Source organism: Monodon monoceros, unplaced genomic scaffold (assembly GCF_005190385.1).
Source record: "Monodon monoceros isolate NGI ecotype Baffin Bay Population unplaced genomic scaffold, NGI_Narwhal_1 Super_Scaffold_19, whole genome shotgun sequence".
NCBI lineage: Eukaryota > Metazoa > Chordata > Mammalia > Artiodactyla > Monodontidae > Monodon > Monodon monoceros.
This window is the reverse complement of record NW_021703775.1, coordinates 25,811,554-25,829,343: the sequence shown is the minus strand read 5'-3', so window position 1 is coordinate 25,829,343 and position 17,790 is coordinate 25,811,554. Positions and strand designations below refer to the sequence as shown.

Genomic DNA, 17,790 nt, shown 5'->3' with positions numbered 1-17,790 from the left:
GAGTACCCTCCCATCCTAGCGTGAGCACCCACAGGCTTTCTGGGCAGAGTGCTAAAGCCAATGACTGTGCGTAGAAAGTGTCCTTCTTGATGTAGCAACCACATAGAGAAAATTGGGCTTTATGTTTATCACCAGGGTCTGCAGGTTCGACCCTCTGATCAGCTAACTCGTAGCCAGTTGCCTCAGCTTTTCCTTCCCTCTAACTGGGTCATCAGAGTCTGTGATGGTCTTGATGGTTTCCTGAATAGCATGTCAGGAGGAGGAAAAGTGTTTCCTCACCTCATCCTGATACCATCCTAATTTATAGTCTCCTTTTGAACCTTAAGGGTGCCACTGGTAAGGCAAGATGGACTGTGGAAGTTGCATCCCATGACCCTCTGACTTGGACCGTGGAGCCAGCCCAGCACACAGTAGGGTGATGTTATGGCAGCAGCACTGGAGTCTCTGGAGACAGCAGTGGTCCTTAGCTCTGCCAACAGGCAGTGACCGTGCTCAGGCCCTGGAAACCTTTCCCCAGAGGGGTCCTTGTCTGTCAAATCCAGTGTCTCAGGCTAGTGATCTCTAAGGGCTCTTCTGGAGTGGGAGTCAAGGCAGGGGTTATTTTTTGAGGGATGTGTTGTTCTCCCCTTTTTAGACAAATATCTGACATACAGTCAAATGCCAGATATACCACATTATCTTAGGAGGGAAAGCTCCCTTCAGGCTAGAGGCCGTGCTTTTAGAGACAGGACTGAGTCTTGTGGAAGGGGGAAGGCTGAGAGAAGATTGACTGATCAGAAAATGGGTGGGAGAGCCCCAGTTGCACAGGCTCACAGGAGCCAGAGATGAGAGGACCGGATGGAAGGGCCTGACCAGTTTGAATGCCTTGGGTGTGACAGGGAGCAGGTATTGGGGCTCTTTGTGTCAGGAGCTTCTGAAGATTGTGAGGCAGAAGCTAGATCATAGGAGGAAATAAAGAGATTACACGGAAGTAAATAGGGTCTCAGGTTTAAAGTGAAACTTAGCTAGAGATGCAGTGAAGCCAGAGGGCTGAGAACCTTCTGTGAAAATAATGAAGCTGAAAGTAGCTGCCTTGCGTATTTATGACTTCTTGCACAGTAGTCTTCATTGCCTGGGAGCAGGAATAGAAGAGGCCAATTATGAGGGTGACTGTACTGTAGGGGCAGGGATTGGTGTCAGTGATTAGGGGAAAAGGAGACCCCTGCCAAAAGGATGGTTTGAAGTAGCTGAGTGTAGGGTTCAGGGTGAGAGGAAAATCCTGGCCCCCAGGAGGGCTCATGGATGAGTAAGAGCATTGTGGACTTGAACTGAGTGAAGATCGTGGTTGGATTTTGAAGAGGTGACAGGTTTCCAGTAGGAGTTCATGGGATGGATAGTTGAAAGCAGAAGTAGGTTGAGGGGCTAAGCATTAAGAGAAGAATTGAAAGTACTGACCTAGCCTTTTCCTGGCTCCTAACCTAACCTAACCTAACCTAACCTGCTGGGACACTGGGACCCAGCAAGGGAAGGAAGAACGTCTTCCTCACTTCTTTGTGTACTTGGAATGACTTTGTGAGAAGAGACAATGATGATGACCGTGGTGGTGGTGACTGTTATTTTTATGGTGTGGCTGATACATCTTTTTGGAGAGACGAACTGAGGTATTTCAGCTGGGGTAGAATAAGGGTTGAAGGATTACTGCAACTTGATGGTAGAAAAAAATGGCTTATTCATTTTGATATTGATTGGGGATTCTGGTGCTATTTTGATGGCATTAGAGCCAGGAACCAGGAATGTCGATATCCTTCCCCTGAAGTCACCACTGACCTCTTCTGTGAGACTCAGAGGGAACTATATCTAAGAGAGAGCCCAACAGAAGTGAAAACATCTCTGTGTAGAAAGCTGTGCAAGTGCTCAATCCCCTGGCAGATGCTACGTTTAGAGCTCGAGGGATGGGCTCAAGTAGGGCCTTTTGCTCCTTCCCACCTACTCTCCCCTAAATTGTAAAAAGCAAGCGAGCCAACAGTAAAAAATCAGAAGAGAAACGGCTGGGCCTCAGTGCCCCATGGAATCGGGAAGAGAGAGTGCAGCTGGCCCGTGTGCCTCCAAGAGCCAGGCCGTGTTTGCAGTCCGGACACAGCGTGCTGCAAAGGCCTGGGAACAAGTGGCACCTGGATGCTGGGCTTGAGAAGCGCAGCGGCCAGACCCACTAGCAGCCACCGTCCAGTTGCTGTCTCTGACTTCAAGCAGTCCGAACAGCAGCTCTTCCGGCGGTGAGGATGCGGCGGGCAGGGGAATGAAGGGGCAGCTGCCATTTCCAGCGGCACTGCCTTTCCTATTCACATTCAGTATGTCCTCCCCATGAGGACTGAGGTAAAGAGGGACCAGACGAAAGCACTGTCTGCACAGGTTTTTTTTTTCTTTAAAGAACTTGTAGCCATATCAGTAAAGCAACAATTATGCCAAATGCTCAAAATAGAAGTTTACCTAGGCTTCTGGAGGGAAGAAAAGTTTGCTCTATTAAGCAAATTAACAGTGCAAAGGGAAATGATAGCCCAGTTTAGCAGGAGAGACTTTAGCATCAATGTTTGCCTGCCAGCAATGAATGAATAATTATAGCTTTTATAAAAAGAATTGCTCTGCCCTGTGTATAATTGAAACCATAAAGCCACATTCTAAAAAATACGCATTTTCATTAATTCTGATAATATTTTTCTCTCAGGAAAACTAGGTAGCTTTGCTATATTTAGAAATCCTGAAGCTACCTTGCTGGCAGGAATGTGAATTGGTCAGCCTCTAAGGAGGCAGTTTGGCAGCGTATACTAGCAGTGCACATACTTTTGACCTATTAATCAAGCTCCTTGGAATTTACTCCATAAATATGCTCCCACATAGGCAAAGTGGTTCATGTGCAAGGCAACATTGTTTACAATAGCAAGTTATTGTAAACAACCCAGTAGTCATCAGTAGGGACCGGTTGAATAGATTATGCTCCATCCATGCACTGATCAATTCTGAAGTCATGAAAAAGAACTAGAAAGTACTATACTGACATGTAACAATCTTCAAGACATATTGTTAAGTAAAGAAAAATAAGAACTAAGTGCGTGGTAGGAGACCTTTTATATGTATGGGTTTTTTTTTTAAAAGGTGGGGTTAAGAATGTGAAATGCGTGAATCTTTCTGAAAGTATACAACAAGTCACTAACATCTGTCATCAGTGGGGCGGAGAACTGGGTATCAGGAAGTCAGTGGTGTAAAGCTGTGTGATGGGCAGGCAGGGGAACAAGGGGAGACGTCTGGAAGCAGTCAGTGATGAGGATGCCAGTAGGGGCAGGATGACCGAAGGAGAAAGAGGAGGTTCAGAGCGAAGGAAAGCAGAAATGGAAAAGAGTCAAGTAGGAGCAAAAGGCCGATAGAGGTAGACTAGGTCAGAAATGAAAACGTTCAGTGAGTATGTGCAACAAATATTTATTGACCACCTGCTCTACCAGGCCCTGCGCTCAGCCCTGAACCAGACGGACTCCGGCCTGCCTCCTGGGTCTCCCCCAGTCACTGTGCCCTTAGAGCACCCTGTGCAGACCTCCCTCTGTCACCTGATACAGCTGAAATACCACCGGGGGTCTGTGTTTGTCCAGGGCCTAGTGTAGCGCCTGGCTCGCAGAGTGGTGCTGAGTAAGCTGGTACCAGAGATAAAGGCAGAGCCCCGCCTCTTCCGGGAAGCGCCTCTGACTGCCTAAGCCCAACTGCTGCCTCCCTTATCTGACCGCCGCACTTAAGATCCAAACCTCCCAGTTCAGCACTTGATTTGCTATTTTGTGTATGTCGTTTTACTTGTTATCTAACTAGATTATAGAATCCCTAGGACAAGGACTTCATCTAAGTTTAGAGCAGTTCTTAATTCAGGGGAAAGAGATGAAAAGGGATAAGTGCTAAAAATATCAACATGTTAGATCTGTGTTAATCAGTTTGAAAAGTTGGACATAAGATCGTAAATGAAATGTGTTTATATGATTTTCTTTCCTTAGAGGAAAGATGGGACAAGAGGGAAACAGCAAAGACTCTGCGTCTTTAGGGCTATTGTACCCTACGTTTGGGGATAAAGTTTACATTTGGGAATAAAGTTTAAATGTTTGAAAGAGAGAAGTCCTAAATCAGTGGGTTAATCTACTTGTTCTTCCCAGGACAGGTGACATTGAATAATAAAGCATTTGCCAGGGAGAGAGAGGAAGGAAGGCAATTCAGGCAAAGCAAACATTCAGAGCAAAAGTTTTGAGATGTGAAAGAGCTTGATCTTTCAAGGAGGTCAAATCTGGCTGAAGCCGTGGGTCCAAGGGAGGAAGGAGCTAAGGAAGTTGAAAGTGGAGAGTTAGGAGGGGTGGCCAGACTCTGGGAATGGCCTTGTATGACCAGTAAAGGAGAAGCTGACATTCCCTGAGCCATTGTGCTTCAAACTTTCTGATCAGAGTGAAATTATGCACACTCTGGAAGGAGTGGAGGATGGAGAGTTAGTCTCAAGCCTCACTTTTTTTTACTTCTTTACCTTTGACCTATGCAGAATTTGCATTGTGCCCCGGAGTGAGTGTTTGATATGATACGAAAGAGATGTTTCAAATTACTTACCCTTTGGTAAATATGATGTTCCTCATACTTCCTTGAATCCGGGCTGAAGGCGATAAGGACCCTGTGAGGTGTTTTAAGCAAGGAGAGTGATACCGCTACAGTCAACCCTCCATATCTGCAGACACAGACCCCACTGATGTGGAGAGCCCACTGTCATTTCATACACATAAGGGACTTGAGCAGCCTTGGATATTTGTATCCTCAGGGGGTCCTGGAACCAACCCCCCCTTACCACAGATACTGAGGGACAAGTGTATATTGCAATACTCTGGAAGGGTGGACTGAGCAGGAAAACTGGGAGGAAAGACAGCATTTGCCAGGAACTTGATGGGCTCCCTCTGTAAATCTTCACAGCGACCCGTGGGATTGATGAAGGGGGAGGAAATGGAAGCCCTCAAAGCTTGCCCCGCTGCTGCCTGGTGAAGACGGGAATTTAACCCTGGACTTTGAGACTTTAGGGCCTGTGCTCTTTCCACATGCTTCACCGCTTCCGGGAGGCAGGGAGCCAGAAGGCGCTTGCTCGTAGTCCAGGTGAGAGATGATGAGGCCTGACCAGGGCAGAGGTGAGAGAGGCAAGGTGAGAGCCAGCTGAAGAGAGATTAAAGAGAATTCGGCGACTTCCTGGATGCGGCTGGGAGGAGGGAAAAAAAGGTTAATTCCAGGTTCCCAGGGTAGATGATGTTTGTTATTAACCTGTGATTGAATAAAAAAAACAAGGCAGCAGAAGCAAAGTCGTAGTGCTAGTGCCCAGGATAGACATGGCAAGTGGGTCTGAGAGCACCCCAGCTTTTGTAACAGCTGAAATAACCAAATTGCTCAGCAGATCCTGGGGATTGTCTTTCAGGTTTGTTTGAAGAGACTACACCTGAGGGCCAGGGAAGAGGAGAAAGGAATTGAGTTGGCGTATCTTGAGCAGCTTCATGCTCAGCATGAAGCCTGGCTTGTCCGCAAAACAACCCCGTAAGTGGAGAAGAGAGCAGCAGTGGACAGAGGCCTGCCTTCCTGCAGCCGGTCATTAAAATACAGGAAGTTCAACATGCAGCCCCTTAAGCAGGTTCAGAATGTGCTGGAAGCGGTTGGAATTGTCAAGCATTATCCAAGTCAGAAATTTAATATTGGATATAATCTATATATTCCAATAAACTTTTGATTCGATTCTATTTCTCCAGCTTTTTTGTTTCTGACACTCCCTGGCTGACCATGGTGATTGATTATGATGACATAGTTGGCTCAGGGTAAAGGGCTGAAACGTTTTGGAGAAATTGTCAGTGTACTAAGTTGACATTCCTAGTTTCAGCCTTTCCTCCCTTCAGGCTTGGTGTGGTGTCCATTTAAAATGTTTGAGGCTCTGACCTTCAGTATCAGTCTCAAGACCAAAGAGGAATTTCAGCCCCATCTTCCCAGCCAACTTTATGGAATTCTTTTTTTAAACTACTGTTTACATGAAATTTCCTTAAGAAGGTATGTGACCTTAGGTCTGTTCTGAATTATGAAGACTGGTGAGTGTGTGAAACCTGCCATCTTTTTTCTGTTCCCTAAATGTCCGTGCTTCTTATAGGCTCTGCTCTGAGGCTCTGCTGAACATCCCAGTGCTGGTACTGGATGTCAACGATGATTTTTCTGAAGAAGTAACCAAACAAGAAGCGCTCATGAAGAGGGTGGGGAAGACCTTAACTCCTGCTTTCTAGTAGATTTCCTTTTTTGCACTTTTATTGCTTCAGACTTCAGTATGGGCCCTGTGCATTGTGCCTCAAATGGCATTTCACACTCCAAAGCCTGTGGGGCCTTGTAGAAGTTAGTAATATAATCCCTATTCTCTAATATTTTGGGCCAATAACTGTTAAATACTTGACTTGTAATATGTGCTTTCCAGCTGACTCCCTCCTCTAAGGTATTCTAGAACTAGGGAAATGAGACTTCTGGATTCTATCCAGCTCTGCCACTTGATACTGTAGGACCCTGGGCAGGTCACATTTCCTTTCCATACCTACTTTCCCTTCCTCACAAAAACTCATGGGCTTGGCTACGTATGCATTATGGATGGACTATTGTGTGGTCTCCTGAAAATGTGAAATTAACTTTTGGTTTTTCTCTTTCCCACAGGTAAACACCTTTGTAAAGAATCTATAACCAGTACCAGGATGTTCTAGCTGTGATCTGGGCTCTCTGACTTTTTGAAGCCAGAAGAATACCAAGTCACCCACCTTCCCATCCCCACTCCCATCTCCTTTTACACCTAGAGTGCTCTGACATTCAGGGGTTAGGTTTCTATTACCCTTGAACCCTGCCTTTGTCTTCCTTTATATCTCAAGGACTTCTTAAATAAAGTCTACATTTTTGTGGATTTTGCTATCCAGTTGTTCATTTATTTCAGCGTGTGTCTACTGGTGCCTGCTCTGAGCTCCCCTCTAGACTGGCCATTTTCACGTGAGAAAAGTCTTTGCTTTTCTTCTTCTTGAATCCTTCACCAGCCAGACTTCCCTGTGTGTTCACTGGCTCCTTCTGACATGCCAGGGCGGGAACTGCTTCTAGGACCCCTAACCAAGCTCTGCCTTAGGCATGAAGGAGGGAAGTAAAGTGACTCAGGAGTGGGTGGATGCCCAAGTGTGAGTCCCCAGAGCCAGGAAATGGAGCCCAAACTCCAGGAAGCTCCTCTGTCTCTTCCCATCCAGCACTCTTGGTTTGGGGCATGGGGTGGGGATTTAGACCTTTGCCTTAGAGCTGAAGAACCTGGATGAAAGAAAGGGAGGGAAGGAGGGAGAGGACAGACCGTGAGCCTAAAAGCTCAGCATGATATTGAGGGTTCGGCCGTCCTGGCACTCTGGCCTGCTCCGAACACCTGACCCGGTGAGTTTCAGGTGACCTTAATGGAGTGAATCTGTCTATGCTGGAAAGAAAGAAAATAATTTTTTGTGCTGCACTTCAAGCTTCAAGGACAGTTTATTGTTAAGAGAGAAAAATACATGGCTCTATAGAATGGAAGCGCTTCATTGAAAGAAGACTGCAGATCCACGATTCACCGGGATTGGAATTCCTGCACTGAGCCCTTGACAGTTGCACAGGCCCGCAGGAAAATGAATGAGCTTGGGACCCAGAGTGTCCCAGGAGACAGAAACCTGTGTTTCCCTTGATGCTCGGGAAAACGAGTGTGAGACTGGTTTCTAACAACTGTGGGATGTTTTGAAATCGCATGGCATTTCTTTATCCTACTTTAAAAAAAAATTTTTTTTTAATTTATTTTTGGCTGCCTTGGGTCTTCATTGCTGTGCGCGGGGGCTACTCTTTGTTGTGGTGCGCGGACTTCTCATTGTGGTGGCTTCTCTTGTTGCGGCGCACAGGCTGTAGGTGCGTGGGCTTCAGTAGTTGTGGCTCGCGGGCTCTCTAGAGCATGGACTCAGTAGTTATGGCGCACGAGCTCTAGAGAGCAGGCTCAGTAGTTGTGGCGCACGGGCTTAGTTGCTCCACAGCATGTGGGATCTTCCCGGACCAGGGCTCGAACCCGTGTCCCCTGCATTGGCAGGCGGATTCTTAACCACTGCGCCACCAGGGAAGCCCCTATCCTGCGTAAGAAAATGTTAACAGCTTTACTGAGATGTAATTCACATACCATACAATTCACCCATTTAAAGTGTACAATTCAGTAGTTTTTAGTATAGTCATAGGGTCCTGCAACCATCGCCACAATCAATTCTAGAATGTTTTCATCACCCTCAGAAGAAATGCCACACCAGCTGCTGTCACTCCCCCACAATCCCCACCCACATGCGCCCCACCCTGGGCAATCACCAGTCTACTTTCTATCTCTACTGATTGGCCTATTCTGGACATTTCATATAAATGGAATCACATACTATGTGGCCTTTTGTGACTGGCTTCTTTCATTTTAAGGTTTTCAGGCTTCATCCAAGTTGTAACACGTATCAGTACTTCATTCCTTTTTATGACTAAATATTTCGTTTTGTGAATATACCACATTTTGTTCATCTAGTCATCCATTCATGCACATGTGGATTCCATTTTTTGACTATTAACACTGCTATGAAAATTCATATACAGGTTTTTGTGTGGACGTATGTTTTCATTGCTCTTGGGTATATACCGAGGAACGGAATTATTGGGTCAAATGATAACTCCACGTTAACTGTTTGAGGAACTGCTAAACTTCCAGAATTCCATGTTACATTCCCTCCAGCAATGTATGAGTGTTCCACTTTCTCCACATCCTTGCCATCTATCATTTTGATTATAACCATCCTAATAGGAGGAGTGAAGGCGTATCTCATTGTGGCTTTGATTTACATTCCCTTAATGGCTAACTTTGTTGAGCAAAACTTTTCATGTGCTTATTGGTCATTTGTATATCTTCTTTGGAAAAAAATGTCTATTCAAATCCTTTGTCCATTTTTTCCAATTCTGTTATTTGGCTTTTTATTGTTGAGTTGTAAGGGTATATATTCTGGATACAAGTCCTTATTATGTATATGATTTACACATATTTTCTCCCATTCTGTGGGTTGTATTTTCATTTTGATAGTGTCCTTTGAAGCACAAAAGTTTTTTATCTTGTTGAAGTCAAATTTATTCTTGTCACTTATCTTGGCACCATGTCTAAGAAAGTTTTGAATAACCCAGGGTCACAAACATCTCCTATGTTTTCTTCTAAGAGTTGTACAGTTTTAGCTCTTACATTAGGTCTGTGATCCTTTTTTTTTTTTTTTTTTTTTTGCGGTACGCGGGCCTCTCACTGTTGTGGCCTCTCCCGTTGCGGAGCACAGGTTCCAGACGCACAGGCTCAGCGGCCATGGCTCACAGGCCCAGCCGCTCCGCGGCATGTGGGATCTTCCCGGACCGGGCACGAACCCATGTCCCCTGCATCGGCAGGCGGACTCTCAACCACTGCGCCACCAGGGAAGCTCTATGTGATCCATTTTGAGTTAATTTTTGTGTAGAGTGTAAGGAAGGGATTCCACGTCATTCTTTTGCATGTGTATATCCAGTTATTCCAACACCATTTGTAGAAAAGACATGTTGAAAATCTGTCCCACTTGTTCTTGTGTTTATTTGCTGCTTCAGGCTTTGGACAAGACCAGGGATGAACACAGGGTATTAGGTGTGTTTTGGAAACTCAATGGTTTTGGTCCTTTAGCTTTGAGGGGCCTGAATGTTTCATTCCCATTTAAGTTTCCAGGAACCACTAATGTAGAAATCACCTGTAAACCCAGAGTAAGAGCACTAGGCCCCCACCCTTCATTCATTTATTCAATCATCAACAAATATTTGACTCTCTGCCATATGCTAGGGACCAAGGAGATAACAGTGAACACAACAGAAGGCAGACCTTGTCCTCACCTCACAGAACTTGTCATCTAATGGAGAGGGTGATAGACACTGAACAAGTATTGCAGGTGTAGTGACTGTTTCAAAAGATGTACAGGTGTACCGTGGGGGCCTATAACAGGAGGAGCCAACATAATCTGGGATAGTCCCCCTGCAAAAGTGACATCTATTCTGAATTCTGAAGAATGAGTGGGGTATTTAGGCAGAGAAAAATGTTGTGTGCCAAGGCCTTCATGTGAGAATGAGGCATTAGGCCCAGACTGTCAAAACTTGATGAGGTTAATGAGCTTATCACTTAAGAATATCCTCCTTTCCACATTCTCCACTTAGTCTTCTAAAGTCTGAAAATCTACAGATTCAGCGTTTCTTTCCATTTGTAAATATTGCCTTTAGAATGTAACTGTTCTCTAAGATAGTCAAAGCTATCAACAGTCTCACCTGGGTGAAATAATTTGCCATTTTCCAAATTGGTAGCTGAGCTGGTCTGGCGAGAGAGAGTACGTATTTAATGAGACGTAGTTTGGGACTTTAAGGATGGGGGTGGAGGTAGGCCTGGGTGAAGTGTTTAAGTATGGAGATTAGGTCTGCACTGGCAGGCCAGTCTGGGTGGGCTGTTCTCAGTCTTGGATTAGACGGTCCCCCGGAGTCAGATAACTGGGATTAACACATTAAAACAGCCACATTTCTTTCCGGCTTACGATGTGGTAAAACCTGCTGTTCTAGAACCAGAATAATTACCTTAATGGGTTTATAACGTGGATTGAGGCTGTGAAAGTTCTCAAACTCTCAGACTTTTAACATGAAAGGAGAAGGTGAAGTTTCAGGTGAAAGAGGCTGTTTTATATACAAATGCGAGAATCACTGGGAAAATGAAGCAATAAAATAACATGTATTTTAAAATTGAAAGACTAAGCTTCTTCAGCCCTCACTTTAAAGAGTAGGCAGTTTAAATCTCTGGACCACTTTCTCCTTTTTTTTTTTTTTTTTTAATTTTTTTATTTTAGTGTTTATTTATTTAGCTGTGCCGGGCATTAGTTGCGGCACACGGGATCTTCGTTGTGGCATGTGGGATCTTTAGTTGCGGAATGCGAACTCTTAGTTGCAGCATGTGAGATCTAGTTCCCAGACCAGGGATTGTACCCGACCCCTGCATTGGGAGCATGGAGTCTTAGCCACTGGACCACCAGGGAAGTCCCTACTTTCTCCTTCTTGGAACTCGTTCCTTTGTTGGTCTCTTCTGGCTTTTCCACTACTTGGTGTCTCCCTTTCTGTCTCCTTGGCTAACTCACCTTTGTTTCCTCTCCTCTAAAGTGTTGGTGTTGCCCCAGGCACCCTTGGCTCACTTCTGTCTTTACTCACTCCTCTTGTTTGTGGTCTTGTATTTGTTTTCTATTGTTGCCATATCAAATTACCATAAAGGTGACTTAAAGCAGTACAGACTTATTATCTCACAGTTTTGTAAGTCAGAACTCTACCATGGGTCTCATTGGATTAAAATCAAATTATCAACATGGCTGTGTTCCTTTCTGGGGGTTCTAGAGGAAAATTTGTTCCCTTACCTTTTTTGTCTTCTAGATGCTGCCCACATTCCTTGGCTTGTGGTCCCTTCCTCTTCAATGTTGCATCTCTGACCCTTCCATCATCACATCTCTCTCTGACCACGGCCAGGAAAGGTTCTTTGCTTTTAAGGGCCCACTTGATTACACTGGGCTCAGCTGGAGAATCCAGAATACTCTCCCATTTCAAGGTCTTTAACCTTAACTACATCTGCAAAGTCCCTTTTGCTAGTAAAGTAACATTCACGGTGCCAGAGATTAGGTTGTGGACTTTTTCTGGCATGGGGCAAGCATTTTGCCTTGCACAAATCTCAAACACTGTCAAGGTGTGCACTATTAACATGGGGTGAGGACTTTTAAAAACTTGGAGATGTTATGGAAAATGTGGATCATTTGCAATAGCGTAGAGAATAGTACAGAGAACTCCCATATCCCTGTTGCTCATGTCATAATCAATCAGCCTAAGATCACTGGGAACAGACCTGTATTTTGACAAAAATCAGATTTATTAACTCATTGAAATGAAGGAGACCACATACCAGAGAAGCTATGGGTGTCTCACCAAACAGGCAAAGAGAGAGTTATAGGACTTAGGGTAAGGATAGAATTTTGGTAAATTTTAAATGAAGCAATGTTTTGATAGGCTCAACGCAAAGCAGGAGTCAACATCTGGTCTGAACTGCACTAAGGAAAGGTTCATTTCCTTAGAAAGTGCAAAGTTAAGATAAACATGGAATGTTGTGCTCAGAAGCCCCTTATCTGAAGCTCTGAACCTGGTTTGCAAATCAAGACTGCTTCCCTGGGAATTCCCTGGCAGTCCAGTGGTTAGGACTCCGCGCTTTCACTGCTGGGGGCATGGGTACGATTCCTGGTTGGGGAACTAAAATCCCGCAAGCCATGTGGTAAGGCCAAAAAAGAAAAGAAAAGAAAAAAAACAAAAAACGACTGCTTCCCTGTATCAAAGTGACTTAGATCCTCCTGGCAACAGAAGAGTGATTCATTTTTACTGATAAAATTTCAAACAGCGAAGTTTCTGATGGTCTATGATTTTAGAGAACAAGGTTTCCCAGTGAGTCGGAAAGCAGTAGTCACACAAAAAAGGGGGTGGTTATGATACTTTAGCTGCAGTGTGCCCTTAGGAGGAATATTGTTTCATAGTAACTTTGTAGCTAGCCTAACCTATGTCTGTCCTCCCAGCCTGACGAATGGCAGGGCAGCTTTTTCTTCCCCTGAACATGAGCTAATTTTTACTTTTTCACCCACTTCAGTTATCTACTCATAGCCAATTTTGTTTCATCTATAGCCTACCCACCATTCTCAGATGATTTTGAAGCAAAGCACAGACAGGAAGATGACTTTTAAAGCTACAGCTATATTGACCTCTGGATGTCATTACCTGGACATCCCTTATGCTCAGTGTGTACAAGACAGAGTTCTCAACCCCACCCCCACCTCAGCCGGCAAAGTCTGTTTCTCCTGCTTCTCCATTTGCCCAGTTGGCTCACTAGAAGCTTTGGAGCCGTCTTTGCCCCTCCAGCTCTCATTGTCCCCTCCTTTTTCACCAAAGTCTACCTTTTCATCTCTGAAATCTCTCAAATCTTCTCTGCACCTCACTTTGTTTCTCTAGTTGCAGGTGTAGTGGATATTGTGGTTGACTCGCCAGCATTCATTCACTCTACCTGCTGTGTCATGGCGCTCACAGGGCTCTCTTCTCGGTATGGGCGGCCAAAGCCAGGAGTGGCTGGAACGCCCACTCACCGGCCAAGCCCCGGCCAAAGCCCGCCCATCACTATTACCACTAATCGTCTCTTTCCTGAGATACCTCAAATAGACCATGAATTAAAGACATGTGGTTGCTCTGCAAAAGAACAGCTTCAGGTCGGGTCTCAGGACACACCCCTGCCACCAGATAGCTGCCCCTCAGCCCTTCCCGTGTGGAAGTATCCCAGCTGCCATGTTTTTATAACCTCACCTCCCACCACTCATTCCATAAACCCACAAGACTAACCTAGGTTCCAGAATACAACCTGTGTTTCCCGCATAATGCGATGCTTTTCTCTCCCTCCCTCTCACCTTTTCCCCACTCTTTTTTAACTGGAAGACCTACTTATTCTGCCATTCCCAAGTGTGCTCCTCCTCTCTGTGTGAGGCTCTTCCCTCTCCCCTCACACAAGCATCCAGGCTTTGTGCCTTGGACCCTCTGCTTATTAAACTATGTATCAGACCTGAAGAAAGTTGTCTGGAGGCACCTCTCCCTCCTGGGCTTTGCCATTCTCAACACAGACCATCTTAGTCACTTAGCACAGTGCCTGACATGTATCTATTTATTGATATTTAGTGAGTGACTAACAGAGACTTGCTAAATAAATGACTGTTGTAACTGGAGTCATGATCTGCCCTTTCTCAGGTCACTGGGTGTGTGAGCTCCATATCACGCACTTTGAGGATATGCAAGAAAATTACAGGTCCAGACCCCACCCTCGTGTTGTCAAAGGGAGCCGATTATTGAATGTCTATTGTATGTGTGCCAGCCCCTCACGAACACTGTGTAAATGTTAATCAATCCTCTCAAGAATCTTATGAAGGAAGTTTAATATTCCAGTTTTTATCAGTGAGGAAACTGCAGCTCAGAGAAGTTCAGTAACTCACACATGGTCTATCAGTAAGTGATGGAGCCACGACTTAAACCCTGGTCCATCCTGAGCCCCTGTAGAGCCTGTTCTCTTTCCACATCAAACTGACTTGTAAGGGAGACAAGTCTAGACTTTCAGAAAAGAGGGCAAGCACGTACTTCTTTGGCTGCCTGTCTGGGTTTACCAGCCTGCTTTTGTTGCCTGGGTAGGAAGACCTTCTAGCTTACCAGCACTGCTGGGTGGAGGCTCCCAGGTGTATCTTTTTTTTTTTTTTTGCCACACCACTCAGCTTGCAGGATCTTAGTTCCCCAACCAGGGATTGAAACTGGGCCCTTGGCAGTGAAAGTGCAGAGTCCTAACCACTGGACCCCCAGAGAATTCCAGAGGAAGGAGTTTTTCTTTTTCTTTTTTTTGGCTCCCAGGTGTATCCTAAATATACCTTTGGCCCCCTGGGGCCCTGAGCAGGACCTGCATCTTCAAGGTGGTGAGCCCCTTCAGATGCTGGGCAGTGGGGTGTATTTGGAAGTTCGAAGGTTCTGGAATGCCTTTACAAGTGCCTTCCTATCCCAGTTCCTGGACCAACCTGTCCATTGGTATCAGGTGGTTCTCCTAAAACACCTTTAATAACGTTAATATTCTCCTTTAAAAAGGTTGCTGTCTACATGCAGAGTGGTATCCTGGATTGGATCCTGGAATAGAAAAAAGATATTAGTGGAAAAACTAGTGAAATCCAACTCAAGTCTGGAGTTTGGGTAACAGTAATGTACCGATGTCAGCTTCTTAGTTTTAACAAATGTACCATATAATGTTAAGATGTTAGCACTAGGGAAAACTGGGTGAGGGATATATGGAAACTCTCCGTGCCATTTTTGAAACTTTTCTGTAAATCCAAAATTATTCCCAAATAAAAGTTCATTTTTCAAAAATGTCAGTGCCTCTTGCAAGATGATGACTAGGTTCCTTAACTGGGCTTTTGGGGTCCTCCAGCCTCATCTTCCCCTGCCCCTGTGAAAGAACCCTCTGTTCCAGCTCAACGGTCCTCTGAACTCGCTGTCTTCTGAACCAAGCAGTGCTCTCCTGGTCCCCACATTTACCCTAGCCTCACCCCCTGCTGGACTGATGACAGCCAAAGACTCCATCATGGTCCGAAACTGCAATGAGAAGCAACGTGATGAAGCCCCAGGGCCCGTCATCTGCAAGGCCCCAAAGGGTCCACCACAGCTGTGGTGAGAATGTGACCCCCCCCCTGCAACTGTTGCTGTCACAGAAAGTTCTCAGAGACCTGACTCTGGTAGGGATAGCTGACTCCTAGAATCTAGGCCACGTGCCCTTGACATGCCAAGTAGCTGCAAGGGAGTCTGAGAAAAACAGTATCTGAGTTCATCTTCACTGTGGGAGGTGGGCTCTACTGCCAACACAGTGGTCCTTCACACAGTGGGAGATGTTCACTACAGATGGATTTTCTAGAGCCAAAGTTTCCACTAGTCACCAGCGGGCTCAGGTGACACTTGGGAAACTCCAGCTGGGTCTGGCCTGGAGGTTGCATGGTGCAGACCGTGCTCCTATATTTGATTCACTAGGTCAGAGTCAGGGGGACTTCACCTCCTGAGAGTACCTGGGTTAAAACCCTGAAAGTGAGAAGGGCCCAAATTCACATCTTTGTGAGCAGCGATGGAAAAGGCAACACTGGGGAAGCGACCACCTGCTCTGAGGCAAGAAAGCACTGGGCATCTGCGAGAAGATCCAGCGTTCAATGTTCTCCTATCATTCCTGCAGCCACCGGGAGCGTCTGATTCCTCCTCTCACTCATCCCCAATATCCAGGCAATCATCTGAGGCTAGTAACAGCCCTCCTAATATGTCTCATATCTGTTTCATCAGCAAGCACCCTCTTCAAGAAGCCTTTGCTGACTGCCTCGCCCCCACAGCTGGGTCAGGTGCCCGTCATTGTGTTCCTGTTGAGTGCCTTTGGCATATATCTTATTGTTGCACTTGCCACATAGCATTAAAAAGATCTATTTCTTTGTCTCTTTATTAGGCTCAGAATGAGTCTTATTCCTCTTTGTCTCTCCAGTGTCTGGCACATACGAGTGAGGAGCTCGATAAATATTAAACAAATGGAAAGAAGTAGGCTGAGCTTAAGAAGGGCCCCTTGGGGCTTCCCTGGTGGCGCAGTGGTTGAGAATCTGCCTGCCAATGCAGAGGACAGGGGTTCGAGCCCTGGTCTGGGAAGATCCCACATGCCGCGGAGCAACTAGGCCCGTGAGCCACAACTACTGAGCCTGCGCATCTGGAGCCTGTGCTCCGCAACAAGAGAGGCCGCGACAGTGAGAGGCCCGCGCACCGCGATGAAGAGTGGCCCCCGCTTGCCACAACTAGAGAAAGCCCTCGCACAGAAACGAAGACCCAACACAGCCAAAAATAAATATAAATAAATAAATTTTTTAAAAAAAGAAAAAGAAGGGCCCCTTGGACTAAGCAATGAAATGTCCCCTACACCCTTACCCCTTATGCTCGCAGCTGCATGCTACATACTTGCCAAGTCCCAGGCCAGCTCCCAGCTAGGCTCTGAGCAGCTTATCTACCTCTGGACTAGATTATGTGATTGTGTGACCCGTAGAGTAAATGGCAGAAATAGAAGATGGGCAGTGAGCCCTTGGATTCTGCTGGCAGCACCACTGCCCCGGGTGAACCTGGAGCCACTGGGGACCATGAGTGCCCCTTGAGGAGGGAATTGCAGAAGAAAGCAGCAGCCCGGGGCTTGACTTGGTAAAACTGCATTAGCAGCTGTGGATTGCCCTCCTCAGACTTCTTTTACGCAAGAAAGAAACTCAAAGTGACTGTCGTTGGGGATTTTATCATTATGTACAGCTGTGGCTCTGAGGGTATTGCAACATTCTCTCTTGCCTAATTTGGGGCCCTGCTACAGGGCAGTTGTGTCAGATGGCTTGCAAATGGGGACCCCAGGGAATGTTACCTGGTACTAGGGACCACCTGAAGTTGACAGATGAGGAATGATAAAAGCATGTAGGGAGAAACTGTGTCACCTTGGGCAAGTCTTGATACCTTAGGTTTCCTGCATTGAAAACAAAGATAATCTTCAAGGTCCTTACAGTCTTATGTTCAAAATATTTGCCCTATGAATGAAGAAGTCACATGGAATGGATGGAAGGCTTGGGTTTGGTGTAAGACAAGCCTAGGTTCCAATCCTGGCTGCACCACACTAGCCAGCAGTGCAACGCGGGCACTCTTAACCTCTCTGAGCTTCTATTCTTACCTCTGAAAGTGAAATAAACTCTGCACCTACTTTGCAAGAGTGTTCCAAGGATTAGAAATACTGGAGATAAACTTCTGGGCACAGAAGTAGCTGATCAAAAATTGGAGCCAGCATGTCTGTCTGGGTGGAGCGGTGGTAAGAGTGGGAAAGTCCTTCACAGTCTGTCTCTGAGCTGAGCCTTGAAGGACGAGGTGAGGGGTGTGATGGCGGCAGAACGGCAAGGACGTGCAGGCAGCTGGGCAGCACGGGCCAAGGAAGGAAGAGACATGATGCGATGGTTACGAATGGATACAATGTGGTCCCAAATGGAGAGAGACAACATGACCCTAAGTGTGACGCAGGACACATGGTAACAGGTGCTACTTCCGCCTACGGGAGCTTCATGG

At 45.9% G+C, this 17,790-nt stretch overlaps 1 protein-coding gene across 12 annotated transcripts in view; it reads left to right on the top strand.

The window, feature by feature from the left end:
- Positions 1-6,946, top strand: part of DGUOK (deoxyguanosine kinase) — a 35,899-nt gene extending 28,953 nt beyond the window's left edge. For 4 of the 12 annotated variants that reach the window (XM_029232316.1, XM_029232314.1, XM_029232318.1 and 1 more), the window contains 3 exons: positions 5,447-5,562; positions 6,161-6,260; positions 6,706-6,946. In XM_029232316.1, the coding sequence (XP_029088149.1) occupies positions 5,447-5,562; positions 6,161-6,260; positions 6,706-6,732 (243 nt within the window). In that variant the 3' untranslated portion in view covers positions 6,733-6,946. Of the gene's footprint in view, positions 1-326 lie in introns of all 12 variants that reach the window. The other 8 variants (XR_003794944.1, XR_003794946.1, XR_003794947.1 and 5 more) reach the window with 8 other exon arrangements.
- The last annotated feature ends 10,844 nt before the right edge of the window (positions 6,947-17,790 follow it).